Source organism: Corythoichthys intestinalis, chromosome 13 (genome assembly GCF_030265065.1).
Source record: "Corythoichthys intestinalis isolate RoL2023-P3 chromosome 13, ASM3026506v1, whole genome shotgun sequence".
Lineage (NCBI taxonomy): Eukaryota > Metazoa > Chordata > Actinopteri > Syngnathiformes > Syngnathidae > Corythoichthys > Corythoichthys intestinalis.
The window spans coordinates 23,440,775-23,461,408 of record NC_080407.1 but is presented as its reverse complement, the minus strand read 5'-3'; the positions used below and the strand labels follow the sequence as shown (position 1 = coordinate 23,461,408).

The 20,634-nt window shown below is 39.4% G+C and overlaps 1 protein-coding gene across 2 annotated transcripts in view; it reads right to left on the bottom strand.

Moving 5' to 3' along the window:
- Positions 1-20,634, bottom strand: part of LOC130928046 (gastrula zinc finger protein XlCGF57.1-like) — a 75,851-nt gene that overhangs the window by 7,714 nt on the left and 47,503 nt on the right. The window contains exon 4 of one of the 2 annotated variants that reach the window (XM_057854245.1): positions 10,655-14,492. The exons of the other annotated variant lie outside the window; for it this stretch is intronic. Within the exon in view, the coding sequence (XP_057710228.1) occupies positions 13,156-14,492 (1,337 nt within the window). The 3' untranslated portion in view covers positions 10,655-13,155. Of the gene's footprint in view, positions 1-10,654; positions 14,493-20,634 lie in introns of those variants that run through there. 2 annotated transcript variants of the gene reach the window in all.

Here is a 20,634-nt window from a genome sequence, read left to right as displayed (position 1 = left end):
TCTGCCTCGGCTGCCGGCCGCGGGAGTAGGTTGGGGGGTCGGGTCTCCGATCTTGCATCGCCCCGTGGCAGTTCCTGGGCGTTCTCCTGCCTCCGCCTTCCCCTCTCTTCTCTGGCTGGGCATCCGCCCTGCGCTCCATCGCGGGTCGCTGGCTGGGCGCCGGTGTATCAGCGGGGTGTCGCCTGCACCGGCGGGGGACTTCTCCGCCCGTCTGCGTGGCTGTCGCGCGTCCGGTGGGGCCTGCGTGCTGCTGGATGTGGTAGGGCATGCTTGGGTTGGGGGTCCCGGTGCCGGGATTGGTGATGCGGCGGCGTAAGGTTGGTCGCCAACGGGCTTACACTCATAAGAGATTCACACGATTACTGGGTTCTAGATCACAGAACTGATTTGTGTACACTCTACCCCTTTCAATCACTTAGCTTATAGGCTTATAGACACCCCCACCCCCATTCTCCTCTTTCACTGGCCAATAGGCCCCCACATGGTGTAAACCGGAAATACATCTCGCTGACGATAGCACCACCATATTAGTAACTAGCTTAGATGTTCAATGTATTTCTAGTTGTTGTTTGTGTATGTGTTTCTTTTCCTTCTTCTCTTGTATTTCCTTTTCTTCTGTCCCCCCCATAATCCCTTCCTGTTCGCTGTTTTGTCATAATAAAAAGGTATTTTGAATGATCACAATGGGAATATGTCAGACTCTCAATGTGAAACATTAAAACTGTTCAGAATCCGGGCACTTAGACTTCCATTCTCTGTGTCAAACAGCTGAACAGGACAGGTTAAAAAAAAAAAAAAAGAATAATTTGTTGCATCTTTTTTGTCACGGTTTTGCTCATAAGCTCATTCACTTTCACGGTGCGGTGTCTAGTGGTAGCATTGACACTCGTGAATGCTTTCGGTTACGTTTCTGCCTCGGAAATATATGTCTGTAAGTATTTTATGTGTACAATAACATATGGATGGGCAGTGTATGTATACCTAGGTAGTGAAGGGTCACATGTACAAAACTTATTAAGTTGTGGTGTCTTGTAGAGGCCAGCCAATGGCTAGTAGCTCAAGCAAGTTGTGCTTTCTGTTTAATAGTTGTGTATAATAGTTGTCTATATACAATAAGTGTATTGTGCATTTTGTTGTATATTGAGTGTTGAATTTGTGTATGTTTTTTGTTTTGTAGTTTCACAATATTAAAGCGAGTGTCCTCACATAAGAGCAAGAAAAGACCAAGCCTTGTGGTTTATGGAGGTGCTTGTTAGCTGGCTGTCGGACAGTGCTGAAAGGAAACGCACTGTTTTGGGCAGTACAGCACTACTATTCTATCGCTGAATTCGGTTTCATTTTTCGTCAAATATCTTCCATGTTCCCACTTCTGTTGACAACGATGCGCTGATTGGCTGAGAGAGCCTGCATGCTACCAGCTAGTGTGGACGGACCGCAGCAGTGTGAAACACGAGTCGCACCCGGCGCTTTGCAATCCCAGTAGAAGACCGAATCTTACAAAATGGCATGCTCAAAGTTGACCAAGAGAAGAAAAGTGGACAACGAAAATCGTCATTTCAATGAGGAATGGACTTCAAATATGCGTCCATTTTACCAACTGCAAGTACCAAACCTATGTGCTTAATATGCTTCAAGGCAGTTGCTCTGATAAATAGTGAAAATGTGAAACGCCATTATGTTAAAGACCACAGCTCTTTTGAAGACAAGTTTCCTCATAATCAGAATTGAGAAGGCAAGAAATTAACAGGTTGAAGCAGTCATATCAAGAGTCAAGCAAGGTTCTTGTTAAATCTATTAAAATCAAATTGCAACAGAGTGCTCACTCGGAGTGTCGTGGGAGTTGGCCAAACATAAGAAGCCGTTCTCTGATGGAGAAATAATAAAAGAGTGTATGACTGAAGTGATAGCAGCAATGTTCGAAGGAAAAGAAAAGGAGGAAATAACAACAAAAATCAAATCTCACTCTGAGATTCATCAACCACAAGATGCGTTGATGATATGCGTAAACAGCTTTGTGACCCCCAAATGCCATATTTCTCATTGAGCAGTGTTTTACAGTTAAAGTTACTGTCAGTAATTATTATGTTTGCATCAAATGACAGAGCTTGTCATTTATGTTCTGTACATGTGAGCATGTACTGTACTACTATTTGCATATTTTCTTTTTTGTCCAGCAGTGTTTTACAGTTACTAAATGTATTGTCAAAAAATATTGTGTGCGCCTTAATAACATATGTTGTCAATTATTTAGTGCACGTGTGAACATTGTACCTGCATGTTTTTTTTGTTGTTGCTGTATTTTTATTTTTAGTCAAGAAAATGTTTTGTTAATTTATTTTTATTCAATCAGAATGTGCATTTTGTTTGGTCAAAAGAAAACCACCTTTACCACCTTCGACCTGCCTTGTACTTGACCGACATTAATAAATGGACCAATGCTTGTATGAAAAAAAATCGTGGACCTTCAAGATTTGTATTTGAGGACCCCTGATTTATAGGCTACCCACACTTGGCCGTAGGTCCGAGCTACGTAGTAGGTTTAGGACGTAAGTGACTTCATAGCGAATTGGAATAATATTGTGCATCTCCTGAGTCGATATTTTACAATCTGCTTCTGAAACAACGAAATCCTTTATCTTTTGGCTCATCTACATAAATAATCAATAGATGGCTTTATATTGATGCTTTGTTGTAGCTGCTAGGTACATGTACGTAAAGCTACGTAATAGTTTTACGACTTAAGTGACATCATAGCGAATTGGAGTAATATTGTGCTTCTCCTGAGTCCAGTGACATAAAATATTCTTAAGCCCCCCCCCCTAAATAATAGAGTTTCTTTAGTGGTGCTGGACATTTTTATATATATTTTTAGGGAAGGGCAATTTTATTTTTGCAAATGATTTTTTTCTTTGATTGAAAATAGTTGTTTTTTTTTTTTTTTTTTTTTATTAAAGCAACTTTTTGGGGGATTGAATGATTTAGACACGAATGTGTTACCCATAATATGGCCCAAACAGAAAAAGGATTGCGTCAATTCAATTCAATTTATTCACACATGCATTCATATTTACAAGTGTACATCATATCACAGTGCTGAGCCAAGATTATGTGTGAGTCAGGTCTCCTTAAGAAGCTACTAAAAGCTTATAGTCAGGAGCCTGCGTATATCAAGACAATCACAAGAAACATTATCAGATGAGAAGGGTGAGTTGCAGTATTTTACAGTGTTTCATACAAAACATACTAATGAACAATAACTGTATACACACACACGCCCATCCACACACACAGAGAGAAAAAAAAAAGAAATACTTCCCTAGAAGACAATTTATAACCTAAGTACGTTGGAATTGTTATATCTACTGACCAGAATGCTTTTTCGCATCGTTTTAAAGGTGGAGATGGATTTCAACACTTTTTAGATTTTCGTCGAGCTCATTCCAAATCTGAGGGCGTCTGGTTGCAATGCTCAGGCTGGTGCTAACAAGTCTTCTCTTTTTTCCACTGATGAGGTCTTTGTTTCTGGTGTTTTCAGTATGGAGAGGAGTCCAGACTGGAATGAGCTCAGACAGTCTGCTATTCATATTATTTACAATTTAGAACATTATACATGCATTATGAAATGTCTTCAACTGTGAAACTAGCCCAGGACATGGTCCGTACCATCTTCTTTTGTAGTGTTTCTAATTTCTTTAGGTGACTGGGGAATGTGTTGCACCATATGATGTTACAGTAGTTGATATGGGGCTCAAACAAGGTTATGTACAAGGTAAGTAGTTCGGTTAAAGGGAGATGGTGTCTTATTTTGAAGAATAGTCCAACATATTTGGATAGTGTTGATATAAGGTGTTCTATATGGCATTTTAAATTGAGAGTCTTATCAATGAAGACTCCCAGGAACGTTGTGGAATCGACTTGTAATAAATTGTCGTCGTTTACTTTCAGACAAATTCTGTTTGTGTCAACTGCTTTCTTGTTTGATCTAAATACTATGTAATTGGTTTTGTTGATGTTGAGGGAAAGTTTGTTGCACCTGAGCCAGCTATCTATCTTTATTAACTCTGCATTTAAAATATGCTGTACAGTAGGTCTAATGGGTTTGTAGTTGAAAGAAACAAATTGGTATCATCAGCAAACAAAATCATGTGTAGTATGTTAGAGGAATTAACGAGGTCATTAATGGAAATAAGAAAAAGTAGTGGGCCCAAAATTGATCCCTGGGGGACTCGATATTTTATTTCCTCTTTTTTGTGAAACATGAGTGAACACTAACATATTGCTGTCGGCTGAATAAGCAACTTTTGAACGAGTTGTATGCTATTTCTCTAATACCATAATGATGTATTTTCTTCAGTAAAATATCTTGGTCAAAGGTGTCAAAAGCCTTATATAAATCCCAAAAAATGCCAACTCCACACTTGCCTTGCTCAAAGGCATCATTAATTTTTTTCAACAAGATCTAGAATGGCCATACATGTTGAATTCTTTCTCCCGAAGCCATATTGTGAACTGTTTAGAATGTGAAACTTGTCTAGGTATTCGCTTAGTCCAGACATGTCCAAAGTCCGGCCCGGGGGCCAATTGCGGCCCGTGGTCAAATTTCATCCGGCCCGCAGCCTGTGTCATAAAATCAAAACTTCTGGTTGGCACACAGACTTAATAAATTGGTCAGCAGTACTTCTACCAGCATATGAAGTAGCTTACACACGAAATGCTGCTCCTCATTTACCCACTAAAAGGCAGCAGCACTCTAAACAACATTCCCAATTTTCTAAAATCGCGGTAATCAACAAAAAGAAGAAATTTGACCAAGACGGCCGACGCTTCAAGTATAGGTGGAAATTGGAATATTTCTTCACTAAAATATGCAACGTCTGTGTCTGCCTCATTTGCGAAGAGACAGTCGCCGTTTTTAAAGAGTTCAATGTGAGGCGATATCACCAAACAAGACACGCTGACATGTATGACAAGATTACAGGGAAGGGTGAGAAATTGAAGCAACTTGAAGCTAGTTTAATTTTACAGCAGCAGTATTTTGCAAGAGCCCGAGAGTCGAAAGAGAACACCACAAAGGCTAGTTGCAAGATTGTTGAAATTATTAATAATAAAAAAATAAAGCAAATGTTACACACAGAATGGCTTGCTAAAATCTGCTTAAATATATTGTTCTACGTAAAGGACGTCAGCCAAGGTCGGCCCCCAACATTTTTACCACACCAAATCTGGCCCCCTTTGCAAAAAGTTTGGACACAGCTCGAGCTCAGTGAGTTTGGATGGAGAGTGTGACAGCAGTCTTCAGCTCTTTCCACAGATTCTCGATTGGATTCAGGTCTGGACTTTGACCTGGCCATTCTAACACCTGGATACGTTTATTTTTGAACTATTCCATTGTAGATTTGGCTTTGTTTTGGATCATTGTCCTGTTGGAAGATAAATCTCCGTCCCAGTCTCAGGTCTTGTGCAGATACCAACAGGTTTTCTTCCAGAATGTTCCCGTATTTGGCTGCATCCATCTTCCCGTCAATTTTAACCATGTTCCCTGTCTCTGCTGAAGAAAAGCAGGCCCAAACCATGATGCTACCACCACCATGTTTGACAGTGGGGATGGTGTGTTCAGGGTGATGAGCTGTGTTGCTTTTACGCCAAACATATCGTTTTGCATTGTGGCCAAAAAGTTCAATTTTGGTTTCATCTGACCAGAGCACCTTCTTCCACATGTTTGGTGTGTCTCCCAGGTGGCTTGTGGCAAACTTTAAACGAGACTTTTTATGGATATCTTTGAGAAATGGCTTTCTTCTTGCCACTCTTCCATAAAGGCCAGATTTGTGCAGTGTACGACTGATTGTTGTCCTATGGACAGACTCTCCCACCTCAGCTGTAGATCTCTGCAGTTCATCCAGAGTGATCATGGGCCTCTTGGCTGCATCTCTGATCAGTTTTCTCCTTGTTTGAGAAGAAAGTTTGGAAGGACGGCCGGGTCTTGATAGATTTGCAGTGGTCTGATGCTCCTTCCATTTCAATATGATGGCTTGCACAGTGCTCCTTGAGATGTTTAAAGCTTGGGAAATCTTTTCGTATCCAAATCCTGCTTTAAACTTCTCCACAACAGTATCTCGGACCTGCCTGGTGTGTTCCTTGGTTTTCATAATGCTCTCTGCACTTTAAACAGAACCCTGAGACTATCACAGAGCAGGTGCATTTATACGGAGACTTGATTACACACAGGTGGATTCTATTTATCATCATCGGTCATTTAGGACAACATTGGATCATTCAGAGATCCTCACTGAACTTCTGGAGTGAGTTTGCTGCACTGAAAGTAAAGGGGCCGAATAATATTGCACGCCGCACTTTTCAGTTTATTATTTGTTAAAAAAGTTTAAATTATCCAATAAATGTTGTTCCACTTCACGATTGTGTCCCACTTGTTGTTGATTCTTGACAAAAAAATTAAATTTCATATCTTTATGTTTGAAGCCTGAAATGTGGCGAAAGGTTGCAAGATTCAAGGGGGCCGAATACTTTTGCAAGGCACTGTATGTATGTAGTGAGAGTGCTATCGCTAAACCATATAAACATTAAAAGCCCTAGCTCCATTGACAAATGACATAAAATACATTAGACTTGACAGTGGATGTTAGCAAGAACAAAAGATTTTGAATTGAAAATTCCGTAACTCACCTTTCCAAGCACAAGATAGATTCCTTCCGAATTTTCGTGGACGAGGACCTGTTTCACCCAACCAGCAACGAAGTATTTATAAGCCTCCAAGCTCTTACAGTTTTTCAAACTTTCGTGAGAATAGGCTGATTTAGTGTGGACAAGATAGTTGTAAATATCAGGGTTGCTAGCAGATGTTAGGCAAATACGGCGAAGACAGCAGGTCGAAAAACATCGATTTAGGCATCAAATATGGATCTGGCGAATGGATAAACTGAAGCTTTTCCACATAACGCCTTTTATGCAACGCATCAAGTGAGTTTACGGCATCCGAAAGCACCGGGTCTTCCATGAAATGCATTATAAATTGCTCGATCAATTGAGACCATTGATAATGCAGACACAAAATGACGGACAAGGGGGCGGAACCATACAGCAATCACGTGATTTTGTGACGTCGGTGGGTAGGGTCTATAGAGAAATGTTGCCATCCAAAGAATCGGGTAGCACTGGTGACTTCTGGCCTCTGTTTATGACTTTATTTAAGACTGCCCAAGTTTTTTTTAGAGTCACCTTGGGCTGCATTAATATGTTCTGTATAATAGCTACATTTGCTTTTCCTTAAAATATGCCTGAGTTTATTTCTGTATCTATGATATTTCTGTTTTCATCAGTAGGATTTTTTAAATAAGCCTTGTACAGTTTATTTTTCTGTTTTATGGAGTTTAGTATCTCTTTGGTAAGCCAAGGGTTACAATTATTATTGCTATGTGTGACAGTCTTCTCAGGAATGGAGTTATGTATAGAATCAGTTAGTTCATGGATCAAGCAGTTATACGCAGTGTCGGGATCGCAAGCATTGTAAACAGTTGCCCATGATTTAGCCTCCAAACTCTCACAGAGTGGCTGCAAAGTTTTCTTATTCAGAACTTTGATTTTTGTCTTGGAGCGGATGGGTGCAGATTTACATGAAAGGTTTAAAAACAAAAACAATAGGAAAGTGGTCAGATATGTCGGTAACAACTGTTCCAGACTCTAACTTTAGTTTCCGAATATTCGTGATAATATTATCAAAAGTAGACTTGGATGATTAAGATATTCTATTAAACATATTTATGGTCAGAAAAAACGAGGAAGAATATAGAATGTTAATCAGTTCTATTTTGATGGCATCATCCTTGGAGATATCTATATTGAAATCCCTAAGGAGGATGCACTTTGTGTTTTTCTTGTTTAGTGTATTAAGAGTTTCTTCTAATTTGGTATTAAAAATGGCGGGGTTCAAATCAGGTGGTCTATAACTGAGGTCCCCAACGACCGGGCCGCAGACCGGTACCGGTCCGTGGTGCATTTGGTACCGGGCCGCGCAGAAATACTAAATAATTTATTAACGACTGCATTCTGGCCGATTGACTTTGGCCTGTGCCGCTTAACACACCAATATCTGTCTACTCTAGATTAGAGCCTAGTTCGGGCCTAAAAAATCCAGCCCGACCCGGCCCGAGCTCGATCACTTAACTAGATTTGCAGGCCCGAGCCCGAAAAACCCAATTTTTTTTTTTTTTTTTTTTTGAGTGACGCGGAAAAAACGCAGCAGCAGCAATTTATTTTCATTTCTTCGAGTTGGCAGAAAAAAAGGCAAGTTTTCTTAATGTTTAAATAATCTACATATTTTTTTGAGAATTATCAAAGCATTCACACAACGAAATAACGCTGGGAAAGTTTGTTAAACATATTTCTGAGTGTGTGGGATATTGTTCTCACATGGACGCGCCTCTCTGACAAGGAAATGAAAATGAGGGCGGCGCCTCACGGCCGCCACGGCGTTTGTGCACACGCACAAGCAGAAGCGCAATACAGAGAGCCTGCTCTCCATTTTTTTTTTTTTTTCTTTTAAATAATTTATTAGTCCGGCATGGCGGCCCGACCCGAACTGACCCGAACGTGAATGCTTAAAATGTGTCGGGCACAAAATCTAACCTCTACTCTAGATATACAACTACAGGATAGGAGGTCGTCATAGAAATGCATTGATTGGGCTGTTAGCACTAAATTCGTTTTGTATATCTATGCGCGCTTGGACTCGATAATAACGTATGACGTAGGTCGTCGCCAATCACATTTCTTCCTGGAAATAATTAGCCCCCACACTAGAATGACTGAATAACAGACGTCTTTGGACAGACTTTTTACGGGGAAAAGGGAACCTGACGAGCCAGAAGATGTGCCTACAACCTCGAAGAAAACAACATTTATGCTACTTCCCAATCACTAAAGACCCATGAACTGCGAAGAAGTGAATTCGTGACCCGTATGTGAATAAACCAAGTGATTCGAGCATGTCTATGCAACAGGAATATCAGCTCGTAGAGATCGCAAATCACGGCGACCTTAAACGTACATTTGAGACAACAACTCTACCGAAGTTCTGGATTAAAGTCATTTCTGAATAACCTGACATCGCTAGGAGCGCGCTGAAAACTGTGCTACAATTTCCAACATAGTGTATTTGTGATGCTAGCTTCTGTCACTCTCCCATCTCGTCTCAACAAAACAAACTCAGTGAGTTGTATTTTTTCCCTGCACTTAACATGACGGGGCTAAAAACAAATGCTATTTTATATTTCCTGTATTTTTCTGCCGCACATTGCCGGTGTTCTGACAAAGTTGGCATGCGCGTAACGTTAAAAAGGACCGCGAATGCAGCGATTCCAAAGTACACACTACAAACTTTCTTTAAATAAAGGAATATTAACTTACATTTGCCATGTTAGGTGCACACAACAACTGCACGTAGCCCTCTCCCTTAACGACTTTGTCGTGTCGTTAAGCATTAATTTACGCCATTTCCGTGTTGCGCATGTATGTTTATGATGTAAATAGTTTTTTAGCACCATTGGATAACGTTGCGAGTCCAACTGAATATAAAAGAGGGCTTTTTTTCACTGCCACAAAAGCTTTGGGAGCAAAATTTTATAAGGGTGCAAAATTTGACAGAACACCGGTCCGTGGAAAAAAGACCCAAATCACACCGGTCCGTGGTGCAAAAAAGGTTGGGGACCCCTGGTCTATAAATCACTCCAACAACAAGATTACAGTCTTTACCAGTATTTATACTAACAAAAAGTGAGTCAGATTGATCATCTTCTAAAACTAAATTTTCGCACACATTGGCATGGAGTCTGGAGTTTACATATAGACACACACCTCCACCTTTTCTTCCAAGTCTGTTCTTGAAATATAATTTAGAGCCCTGCAGGTGAAGACCATCAATGTATGATCTATCACCTAGCCAGGTTTCACTGCAAGCAATCAAATCAAAGCTGCACCCAATAATGGACAGTAGAGAAATTAATTGATCATGGTGTTTGGTAAGGCTTCTGATATTAAAATGAATTGCAGAAAAGTTGTTGTCAAAAGTCATTAAGGTATTTCAATTGTTCAGGGTTGAAGTATTCACAAGTAATATTAACATTGTCATCATAGCAGTGTTGAGTATCTCCATCATTGTTATCAAAGTTACCCATACCCATTGAAGTAGAGTTCTTCATTTAGCACTACAGTATACAAACATAAAATAGGTAAACATAAACATGCCCACAAGCACATGGACAGCCACGCATAGGCGTCTATTTTCATACAGTTGCATCAATCAAAGAGAACAGTTTCAATGAAAAATGAAGTGTTCAAATGCAAATTTCTGAATCTCACAATATTTTTTCACTTTCAAAAACGTTTTTTCTAAGATGAATTTTTTTTTTGATTGAAGTGATTTTTCTTTTGGAAAAAAAAATGTTTTTTTAAGCAACTTATTTTTTTATTTAATAATAAAGACACAAATGTCCTAGCCAAAATGTAGCCCAAATGCAAAACTACATTATTTCAATCGAAAAGGTTGTTTAAAAAAAAAAAAAAAAAAAAAAATTGACTTCAATCATAAAAAAAAAAAAAAAAAAAATTGAATCAAAGAAAAATAGTTTTCAAATGCATTACTTTGAGGATTTATTTTTGCATGCAAACACTTTTTTTTTAAGTGACTTTTTATTGATTGAAAATATATATTTTGATTGAAGCGACTTTTTTTTGATTGAAGCACCTTTTTTGTCGATTGAATAATAAGACACAAATCTACCTCCATACGACTTCCAAAACTCAAACTGACCTGAAGGAACAATTAGCTTCCAAGATTTTTTTGTTGCTTCAATGTAAAAAAAAATGTTTGCTTTGACTTCTAATTTTTTTTTTTTTACTTGCATTTTTTTTTTTTTTGGTGCTTTTTTTTTCTGATTTGACAGAAAAAAAGATTCCATGTCCCTTGAGGGGCACTTTATTATTTTTTTAAACATCAACTTTTTTTCCCTGTCTTTTTTTTCTTCTTCAATGCCCCCTTAAGGGCTCCGTATTACTATACTATACATATAATAATAACAGTTCATGTAGATGAAGTTGTGCTGAAACAGACATTGTAAGCAGTTACTCACAACGTTACTCATTACTCGAGCATTCTTTTCAATGAATACTTTTTTTTTTACTTATATTAGAGTACATTTTTACTTAAACTAATATTATTTAGAAGAAACACTACTCTTACTTGACTAAAAATTTTGGCTACTCTACCCACCACTGAAGATTAGGATAAAATATGAAAAGTACATTTAAATGTAGTGAACTGAATAAAAACAAGGTATTATTAATGAATAAAAATAAACAAGTGCTGAGGTACAAGCCCTTTGAAGCACACTCAAGAGATTTTCATCGGCGGGGGCTGGTACAGGGGCGCTGGAAGTCACTCACAGCAAGGGGTGCTAAGGATCTGTTTTCGTTTTTCCCATCCAAAAACAGCCGTTTCGGTCCAAATTTGTCATGATCACGCGTTTTCTCCATACAAGGTATACCCTGATGGCAGTACACACGCATGCCGGATTACGTGATACTACTAGGCTACTATAAAGACAGCGTTCTATTTCACCTAGAGTTCTGGTATTGGAAATAAAAGTGCCCATGTATTATTATACAAATCCCTGCAGCTAGACGGCGCAATGACACACGAACACTTTTGAAAACTAAAAGGTCCAATAAGCCTAGGATTAACACCCCCTTTTCACAATTCTAAAATGAATTGTACACGAATTCATAACAAATAATATCATGGCTACAAAACATATCCTACCTAATTGAAGACAGCAATTATAGTTTTCCTTTCTGAACTCCACAGTCTTCATTTTCGACTTCCATTTGAATTTTAGAAAATTTCAGTTTTTGTCCAGTAAAAATAGATTTTTGCTACATGGTAACGTTAATTCCCCCACAAAAAACTAATTTGTGAGCCAGAATTGATTTTTTTTATAATTAGTATTTTTGCAATATTGAACAATATATTCTGATTTTCCATATTTATTTAATGACAGTATTTTGAATGATTTTGAATTTTAGGAATATGGGGTCTCCTGTTTCAAATGTTAAATGTGAAAAGTGTAGTTTGAAAAGGAGAGTAGGACATAAATGATGCCACTTAACTTTGTAATGAAACGGCGAGCCGTATAATATGGATCCAATACAGACGAGGAAGTTTGTGTAGAATTTATTACAAAAAAAGCATGGCAACAATGAACTTTTCCGTTTCAATAGCACCTTATTTAATGCGACCCCTGTAGCAAGCAAGGTGTCAGGTGGTGACCATGTTATTCACAAATAAAAACATTTTCAACAAAAAAACTAATATAATCTGCAAAGTTAAATATAGAAATGATTCCGCGTGTTTTATTTATTGAATTATTTTTAACAATAATGACATACCAAAACTTTGACTTGCTAAAAGAAAAAAAAACAATTCTTGTCGTAAGAACACGACTTTACTGTCAGTCTTTTTTTCTTCTTCATTTTTCTTTATTTGGACCTCATACTCTGTCAATCACGAGTAGTGAACGTAAATAAAAAATATATATATTTAGATTAACTGCCCCACAAAAAACTCATTTGTGAGCCAGTGGTTTTTTTAAAAATTATTTTTCCAGTATTGAACAATTTATTCTAAATTTCCATATTTATTTAATGACAATATTTATTAATGATTTTGAATTTTTGGAATTTGGGGTCTGCGGTTTCAAACATTAAATGTGAAAAGTGGAGTTTGAATGGGAGATTTTGATATAAATGATGCCAGTCACCGAGAGAACCGAGGGGAAGGCGTTGATGGCCAGAAAAGGTAAAACACAAAATGGCGAAGTCAAAACAAAAATGCAATCACAAAAATAAAGTGTACCACCAATACGAACGTAACCCCCACCCCTAACCTAAACTGCATGCAAAATCCGATGAAGCCAGCATGGATGACAGGCAGAACAGTCATTGGCCACTACTTATCACAGCAACACACACGTGTCTCTTCATCTGATCCTTCTGAGCAAATCTTTGACCACAAACTGAGCAGGAAAAAGGTTTTTCGCCAGTGTGGGTTCTTATGTGTTTTGTCAGATTTCCCTTTAGAGCAAATCTTTATTCACAAACTGAGCAGGAAAAAGGTTTTTCGCCAGTGTGGGTTCTTGTGTGGTTTTTTAACGTGCTCTTGAGACTGAATTTTTTATCACAAACTGAGCAGGAAAAAGGTTTTTCACCAGTGTGGGTTCTTGTGTGCACTTTCAAGTATTCCTTTTGTGTGAATCTTTGACCACAAACCAAACAGGAAAAAGGGTTTTCGCCAGTGTGGGTTCTTTCGTGACTTTGTAAGTTTTGCTTTTGAGCGAATCTTTGACCACAAACTGAACAGGAAAAAGGTTTTTCGCCAGTGTGGTTTCTTATGTGTCTTTTTAAGTTTTGTTTTTGAGAGAATCTTTGACCACAAACTGAGCAGGAAAAAGGTTTTTCACCAGTGTGGGTTCTTTCGTGACATTGTAGGTGTTGCTTTACATAGAATCCTTGACCACAAACGGAGCAGGAAAACGGTTTTTCGCCAGTGTGGGTTCTTGTGTGGTCTTTCAAGTGTGTCTTTAGAGCGAATCTTTGACCACAAACTGAACAGGAAAAAGGGTTTTCGCCAGTGTGGGTTCTTATGTGTACTTTCAGATAATGCTTTTGAGCGAATCTTTGACCACAAACTGAGCAGGAAAAAGGTTTTTCGCCAGTGTGGGTTCTTTCGTGACTTTGTCGGTGCTGCTTTAGAGAGAATCTTCTACCACAAACTGAGCAGGAAAAAGGTTTTTCGCCAGTGTGGGTTCTATTGTGTTTTTTCAAGTTTCCTTTTTCAGCGAATCCTTGACCACAAACTGAGCAGGAAAAAGGTTTTTCGCTAGTGTGGGTTCTTACGTGTGCTTTCAAATATTGCTTTTGAGCGAATCTTTGATCACAAACTAAGCAGGAAAAAGGTTTTTCGTCAGTGTGCCTCCTTATATGCTGATGACAAGTTTTCTTGGTAGCAAAGGTTTTCCCACACAGAAAGCATTTGCGGAGTTTGTCGTCAGTGTGAGATTTCTTATGACCATCAGCATCGCAAGGTGAGTGTGATTTGGTGCCACTTCTATTTGATGGAGCGATGAAAATGTCTGCCTGAAATCCTTCTGTTGAGCTGCTGCTGCAGCCGCTTGGAGGGACCACCCCTCTGCCAGCCTCACTCGCACCATCTTCACTCTTCAAGGGCTCACCATTTGACCTAGTGATATGATCCTCCTCTACCTCCTCTTTAAAGCATGGCAGCTCTTTCTCCTCCTTTTTGATTGGAAGTTGCTTCTCTTGACAGGGCTCGGGCTCCTCCTCCTCTTTGATTTGGGGGAGCTCAACATCCTCTTTAACGCCAGGAGATTCTAGCTCCTGCCGCCCAGCAAGATATCCTCTGAAACCTGCCAACACAGGAAAACCATTGATATATTTTATGGACTACCACCGCGTCTGAAACAAGTACAGTGATCCCTTGCGGTTTCTTGGATTCAGTGCATGGTGCAGTTTTAAAAAGTATTTATCCAAAAAAAAAGCGTTTTAATTTTGAGGCGCCAGAGACATTGTTTCCCATAGAGATGTGTCCGAAAATTCGGCGGCGAAAACTATCGGCCCAAAATAGCTATTAGTGCAATTTCGGTTGAAATGTTTTGAATACGAATCGTGTGAAGAACCATAGTCCTCTTATGAGAACGTCATGAAAACAGTGTATTGCAAGCATTATTGAAGCTAAAACATTCATACTTGCATTCGTGTTCGTATATAAAAAAAAATTGTCCTCATATTTACGCATTCGTGTTTGTATTTAGGCATTTGTATCTGTAACCACCAAATTCTGACGATTTTTTTTTGTGGATGATTAAATACAACTCTTTTCGACGACTAGGAATCTTTTCTGTGCACTAATTTAAGTTTACGGTTACGATTAAAATGAAATGCAACAACGTCACGTTGGTCTCGGGGAAAACTAATTGATCCTTTAATGGCGCATACGCGGAAAAACAAAACTGGGTGACTGCAGTGTTGTGCGTGGAGCTAACCTTTCAGTTGGAAGCAATGAATCACTGGTAAAGTCAATAACGTGCTTGTCTAATGTTTATTGGTTGAATATAAGCATTTTATTATGATCAAATATTTTCTATTGTCATTGCACTATGCCTGTGTATGTAAGTGTCCTTGTTAGTATGTTTACAAAATATTTCTAAATGATTCGACTCATCACCCAATTGCCGTAATTTTTGGACCTGACTATAAGCCACCAACCACTAAATCTGACTCAAAGCTTCACTGCTTCACGAAGCCTCATTTAGCCATCACTGCTACCTTGAGGGAGACAGTCAACTTCTGCTGTCCCCTGCTGTCAACACTGTTGTCGTCCAAGATGCCGAGGACACACTGAAGCTCTACAGATGTACTAAATGACAATCAAAATTCATGTTCTGAGCTAATTATTTCTTCAGTTACTGTTCCAATTGTTTCATTAATTGCTAGTTATGGTATTTGGTAACACTTGATTTGACAGTGGTGCCGTAAGACTGTCATAAGACCATCATAATTATGACACTGTCATGAGCAGGAGTCAATGCTTATGACAGATATCATTTTGTGTTATCCGGCAGATTATCGCTCTTTTGAATGGATGTAAAGAATCAGAGCTGGACATAAATGTAGTTAGTGACATAATTTGCCAAATGACACTTAATGACATCTGTCATATGCATTAATTAATGCCCATGATAGGGTCATGACACACTTATGACAGTCTTACGGCAGTCTTATGACGCCGCCATCAAATAAAGTTTTAAAGTTTTTCTATTATTACTTGACCTGTCCCAACTAATCGACGACATCAATGATTAAACGCATCGACGAGCACAACATCCCGTCGACGGTTAATGAAGGGTTAAAAAATATATGTGTGGAAAGTATGCAAGCGGGGAAAGCAGCACAAAGGCAAAAGAGCACACCAGAGTGGCAAAAGCGTGGACTTATTTAAACTAAACAAAGGAGGGTACACGGTGTGAGCAGTCCTTTCAATGCAAGCTTGCCAGCACGTCGGCCATGAATGAACACCTGAAGCGCGGTCACCCAGTTGTAATTTTGGAATACGACAGAAGACAACAAGGTGGCCGATCGTAAGTCCATATAAGCAGTGTTGTTAATAACGGCGTTCGAATATAGAGTTATTTTTGTCAGTAGTGAGTAAACTAATACATTACTTTTACCACCTTTGCAACGCCGTTACTGAGGGTGTAAAGGCGTGTGTTTGTAGCTCGGTTGAATGACGCAAGAGATGTTTGAGAGACAGAGAGCAGGGAAAGGGAGAAGGGTCATGGTCTGATCATGATCTGGTTCAGAGTTTCAGAGCAGTTCCCTCGCTGTGATCTATTGAAAGTCAGCCCTCAATGCAAGCTTTTGTTACTGGCCGGCCGGACCCCCAGGCCTATCCAGGCTACCAGGGGTTAGGGTTAGCCGACCCGAGCCGAGTGCGCTCTCTTCTCCGGTTCAACTCAGTCAGCAACACGGGCAGGAGAAGAAAAGCCTTGCCTCGTCAAGGGGAAGAAGGCCGGCTGGCTTTTACCCGCCAGGGAGAGCCATATCGAAGGCCGCCGCCACCGCCGTCTTCAGGGAGGAAGGAAGAATGGCCGAGGTTGAAGGAAGAGAAGAAGGCCGGCTGGCTTCTACCCACCAGGGAGAGAGAGTATCCGACTGCCTTCTACCCGCCAGGGAGAGCCATACCGAAGGCTGCCACTGGGGAGGAAGGAAGAATGGCCGGCTGGCAAGAAACCAGCTTCGGCTATAGACCCTACTCACGTGACGTCACAGCCACGCCCCCGCGCCATGTTGTCCGGATACTCGTCATAGAAATGCATTAGCGCTTCGTAAATTCCTCCTATTATTGCACGTTTTACTGCTCGTCAACATTAATACTCAAAATGGTGAAGTCGTGTGTGGCGGTCGGTTGCAAAAACAGAGAAGATAGACGGAGAGACTTTCATTTTTACCGTATTCCGAGAGACCCGAAGAGGAGGCCGCGATTGACTGCTGCAATTCGACGAGAAAACTGGGCTCCAAACGACTACCACAGATTATGTAGTAGTCATTTTATATCTGGTAAGATGCATTTAATATATATTTAGAGGGTTTTGGGCTGACAACCACAATTAAGATCATTGCTAGGCTAATTGCCGACAACATACACGTATGTATGTAGTGAGTGCTATCGCTAAACCATATAAACATTAAAAGCCCTAGCTCCATTGACAAATTACATGAAATACATTAGACTTGACAGTGGATGTTACCAAGAACAAAAGATTTTGAATTGAAAATTTCGTAACTCACCTTCCGAGCACAAGATTCCTGCCGAATTTTCGTGTACGAGGTCGTGTTTCACCCAACCAGCAACGTAGCATTTATAAGCCTCCAAGCTCTTAAAGTTTTTCAAACTTTCGTGAGAATAGGCTGATTTTGTGTGGACAAGATAGTTGTAAATATCAGGATATCAGATGTCAGGCGAAGCCAGCGGGTCGAAAAACATCAATTTAGGCATCAAATACAAATCTGGCGAATGGATAAACTGAAGCTTTTCCACGTAACGCCTTTTATGCAACGGATCCAATGAGTTTACAGTGTCAGATAACACCGGGGCTTCCATGAATTGCTCTATAACTTGCTCGACTAATTGAAAACAATGAGAATAGGTCTGAAAAAGAGGTACAGTATGGCGGCCGGAAACAGCGACACGCTCATTTTGTGACGTAGGTGAGTAGGGTCTATAGCAGAAGGCGGGTCTGCCTACCAGGAGCAGAGCGCAAATTTGGTCTACCGGGGGCAAAGCGCAAATTCGGTCTACCAGGGGCAAGAAACCAAAATTCGGTCTACCAGGGACAAAGACTATGACTACCAGACCATCACTCGGTCAACATTTTTTTTTTTACATACAGTTCGTAGCATTCGGGTCGGTACAATTAATTGAAAATAGTGGACTGTTTTTCTGTTGAGTAGTGATGGGCGATACCAGTGATTTTGGATTCGATCCAATACCAAGTAACACCAAGGCCATATATTGCGATCCCGATCCGATATCGATACCGGAAGTTCATATTTTATATATATATATATATATATATATATATATATATTAGGGCTGTCAAACGATTAAAATTTTTAATCGAGTTAATTACAGCTTAAAAATTAATCGTATTTAATCACAATTTATCGCAATTCAAACAATCTATAAAATATGCCATATTTTTCAGTAAATTATTGTTTGAATGGAAAGATAAGACACAAGACGGATATATACATTCAACATACGGTACATAAGGACTGTATTTGTTTATTATAACAATAAATCGCCAACATGGCATTAACATTCTGTTAAAGCGATCCATGGATAGAGGGACTTGTAGTTCTTAAAAGAAAAATGTTAGTACAAGTTATAGAAATTTTATATTAAAATCCCTCTTAATGTTTTCGTTTTAATAAAATTTGTAAAATTTTCAATCAAAAAATAAACTAGTATCCCGCCATTGTTGATGTCAATAATTACTTACACAATGCTCATGGGTGCTGAAGCCTATAAAATCAGTCGCACCCAAGCGCCAGCAGAGGGCGGCAAAACTCCATAAAACACAACAAGTGAGCGTTTCACTGTACTGTCATTTAAATGTGTCTGAGCGGGGCATCTGCGTTAATTGCGTCAAATTTTTTAACGCGATTAATTAAAAAAATTAATTAACGCCCGTTAACGCGATAATTTTGACAGCCCTAATATATATATATATATATATCAGAGGTTGCGGTAGACATTTTCGTTGTCTGACATTTTGACTGACAGGGTCATAAAAATCCGGTCATAGTCTATTTTTACCCGTCACGTAAATTTTTTAAATGATAATGATGACATATTCAATAGTATTTAGTTTTCATTCGTTTTTAATTAATATTGTAACGCTTGCTTGGTGGCGAAAAATTAGACACGGAAGTCGTGGTATTTTTCTCCCTTTTTACTCTGCTTACCGCCAACAACTCCGCCCCCAAAGAAAAGGAGGCAACGATATAGACCCCAATCACCAACGTCACACAATGATCTTAATTGTGGTTGTCAGCCCAAAATCTTCTAAATATATATTAAATGCATCTTACCAGATATAAAAAGACTACTACATAGTCTGTGGTGATCGTTTGGTGCCCAGATTTCTTGTCGAATTACAGCAGTCCATCTCGCTCTCATCTTCGCGTCTCTCAGAATACGGTAGAACTTCAAGTCTCTCCGTCTATATTCTCTGTTACAGCAACCAACCGCCACACACGCCTTCAGCATTTTGATTATTAATATTAACGAGCAGAAAAACACGCCGTAATAGAAGGCATGTACGTAGCGGTAATGTAGAAACATGACGGGCTGACACACAATATGGCGGCTCCGGTCAGGGAGGCGGAGTTGTGACGTCATGTGATTGGGGTCTATACACAGGCGGCAATCTTTTCCATCAATTGGATGACGCGCTGGCACACCGGGTGCACCAATAAGAACCTCGCGTTGATGTGTCAATCACGGTGCCGCCGCCAGACCCCGGTTACGCTACAATATTTTGACAGAATAGCCAACGACGTCATGCATTAAGAGAGACAATAGCTAATTAATATGCTAACTCGCCACCCTGTGGTCTGGGGTGTGAATTGCAACCTGTCAAAATGACTGACGGACTTCAGTTTTTTCCGTCACCGTTTTAAAAAACCGGTCAACGACGGAAAATTTCCGGTTAACGCGACCCCTGATATATATATACCGTAATTAATTAATTAACATATATATATATATATAATATTAATTAATTTTAATTAATTCAATTGTAATTAATTTTTTTTATTAATCACGTTAAAATATTTGACGCAATTAACGCACATGTCCCGCTCAGACAGTATTCTGCCTTTTGGTAAGTTTTACAGGAAGGTTTTTTGTGCTGTCTAACAGTGAACTCTTGTGGTCGCTTTGCGACATGGTTTATTGCTTTCTTGCCAGTTCAATATGGCTGCACGACTTCTCGGGCTGACGCCTACGTTGTAATGTTGTGCTTATATGATCCTTGGACAAGATTTGTCCGTAAGTGTGGTTGTTGTAAAGAATGTACATATTATGTTGGTAAGTGAAATGTTATATTTTTTGTATGAGACGGTTTTTGTTTATGTTTAGTGAACCTGTATAGCGTGCTAAGCTAACTTTGTTGCTAATGCAATGTTTGTGTACTTTTTTTTGTAGTTTCACTACGGTCTAAAGAGGACAGTGGTTTGAGGCCATTTTATTAATAAATCAGATGAAAACGGAAGACGTCTGATTATTAAGGCGTCGTTCACTAGCTGTCTAGCTTTGGAAAAAGTAGACGCTTCGGAGTGAGGACAGCATAGACAGATTCAAATGACAGTAGAGTGAAATGCCCACTACAGTCCTTATGTACCGTATGTTGAATGTATATACCCATCTTTCCATTCCAACAAATTATTTTACAGAATATATATATAATTTACAGAAAAATATGG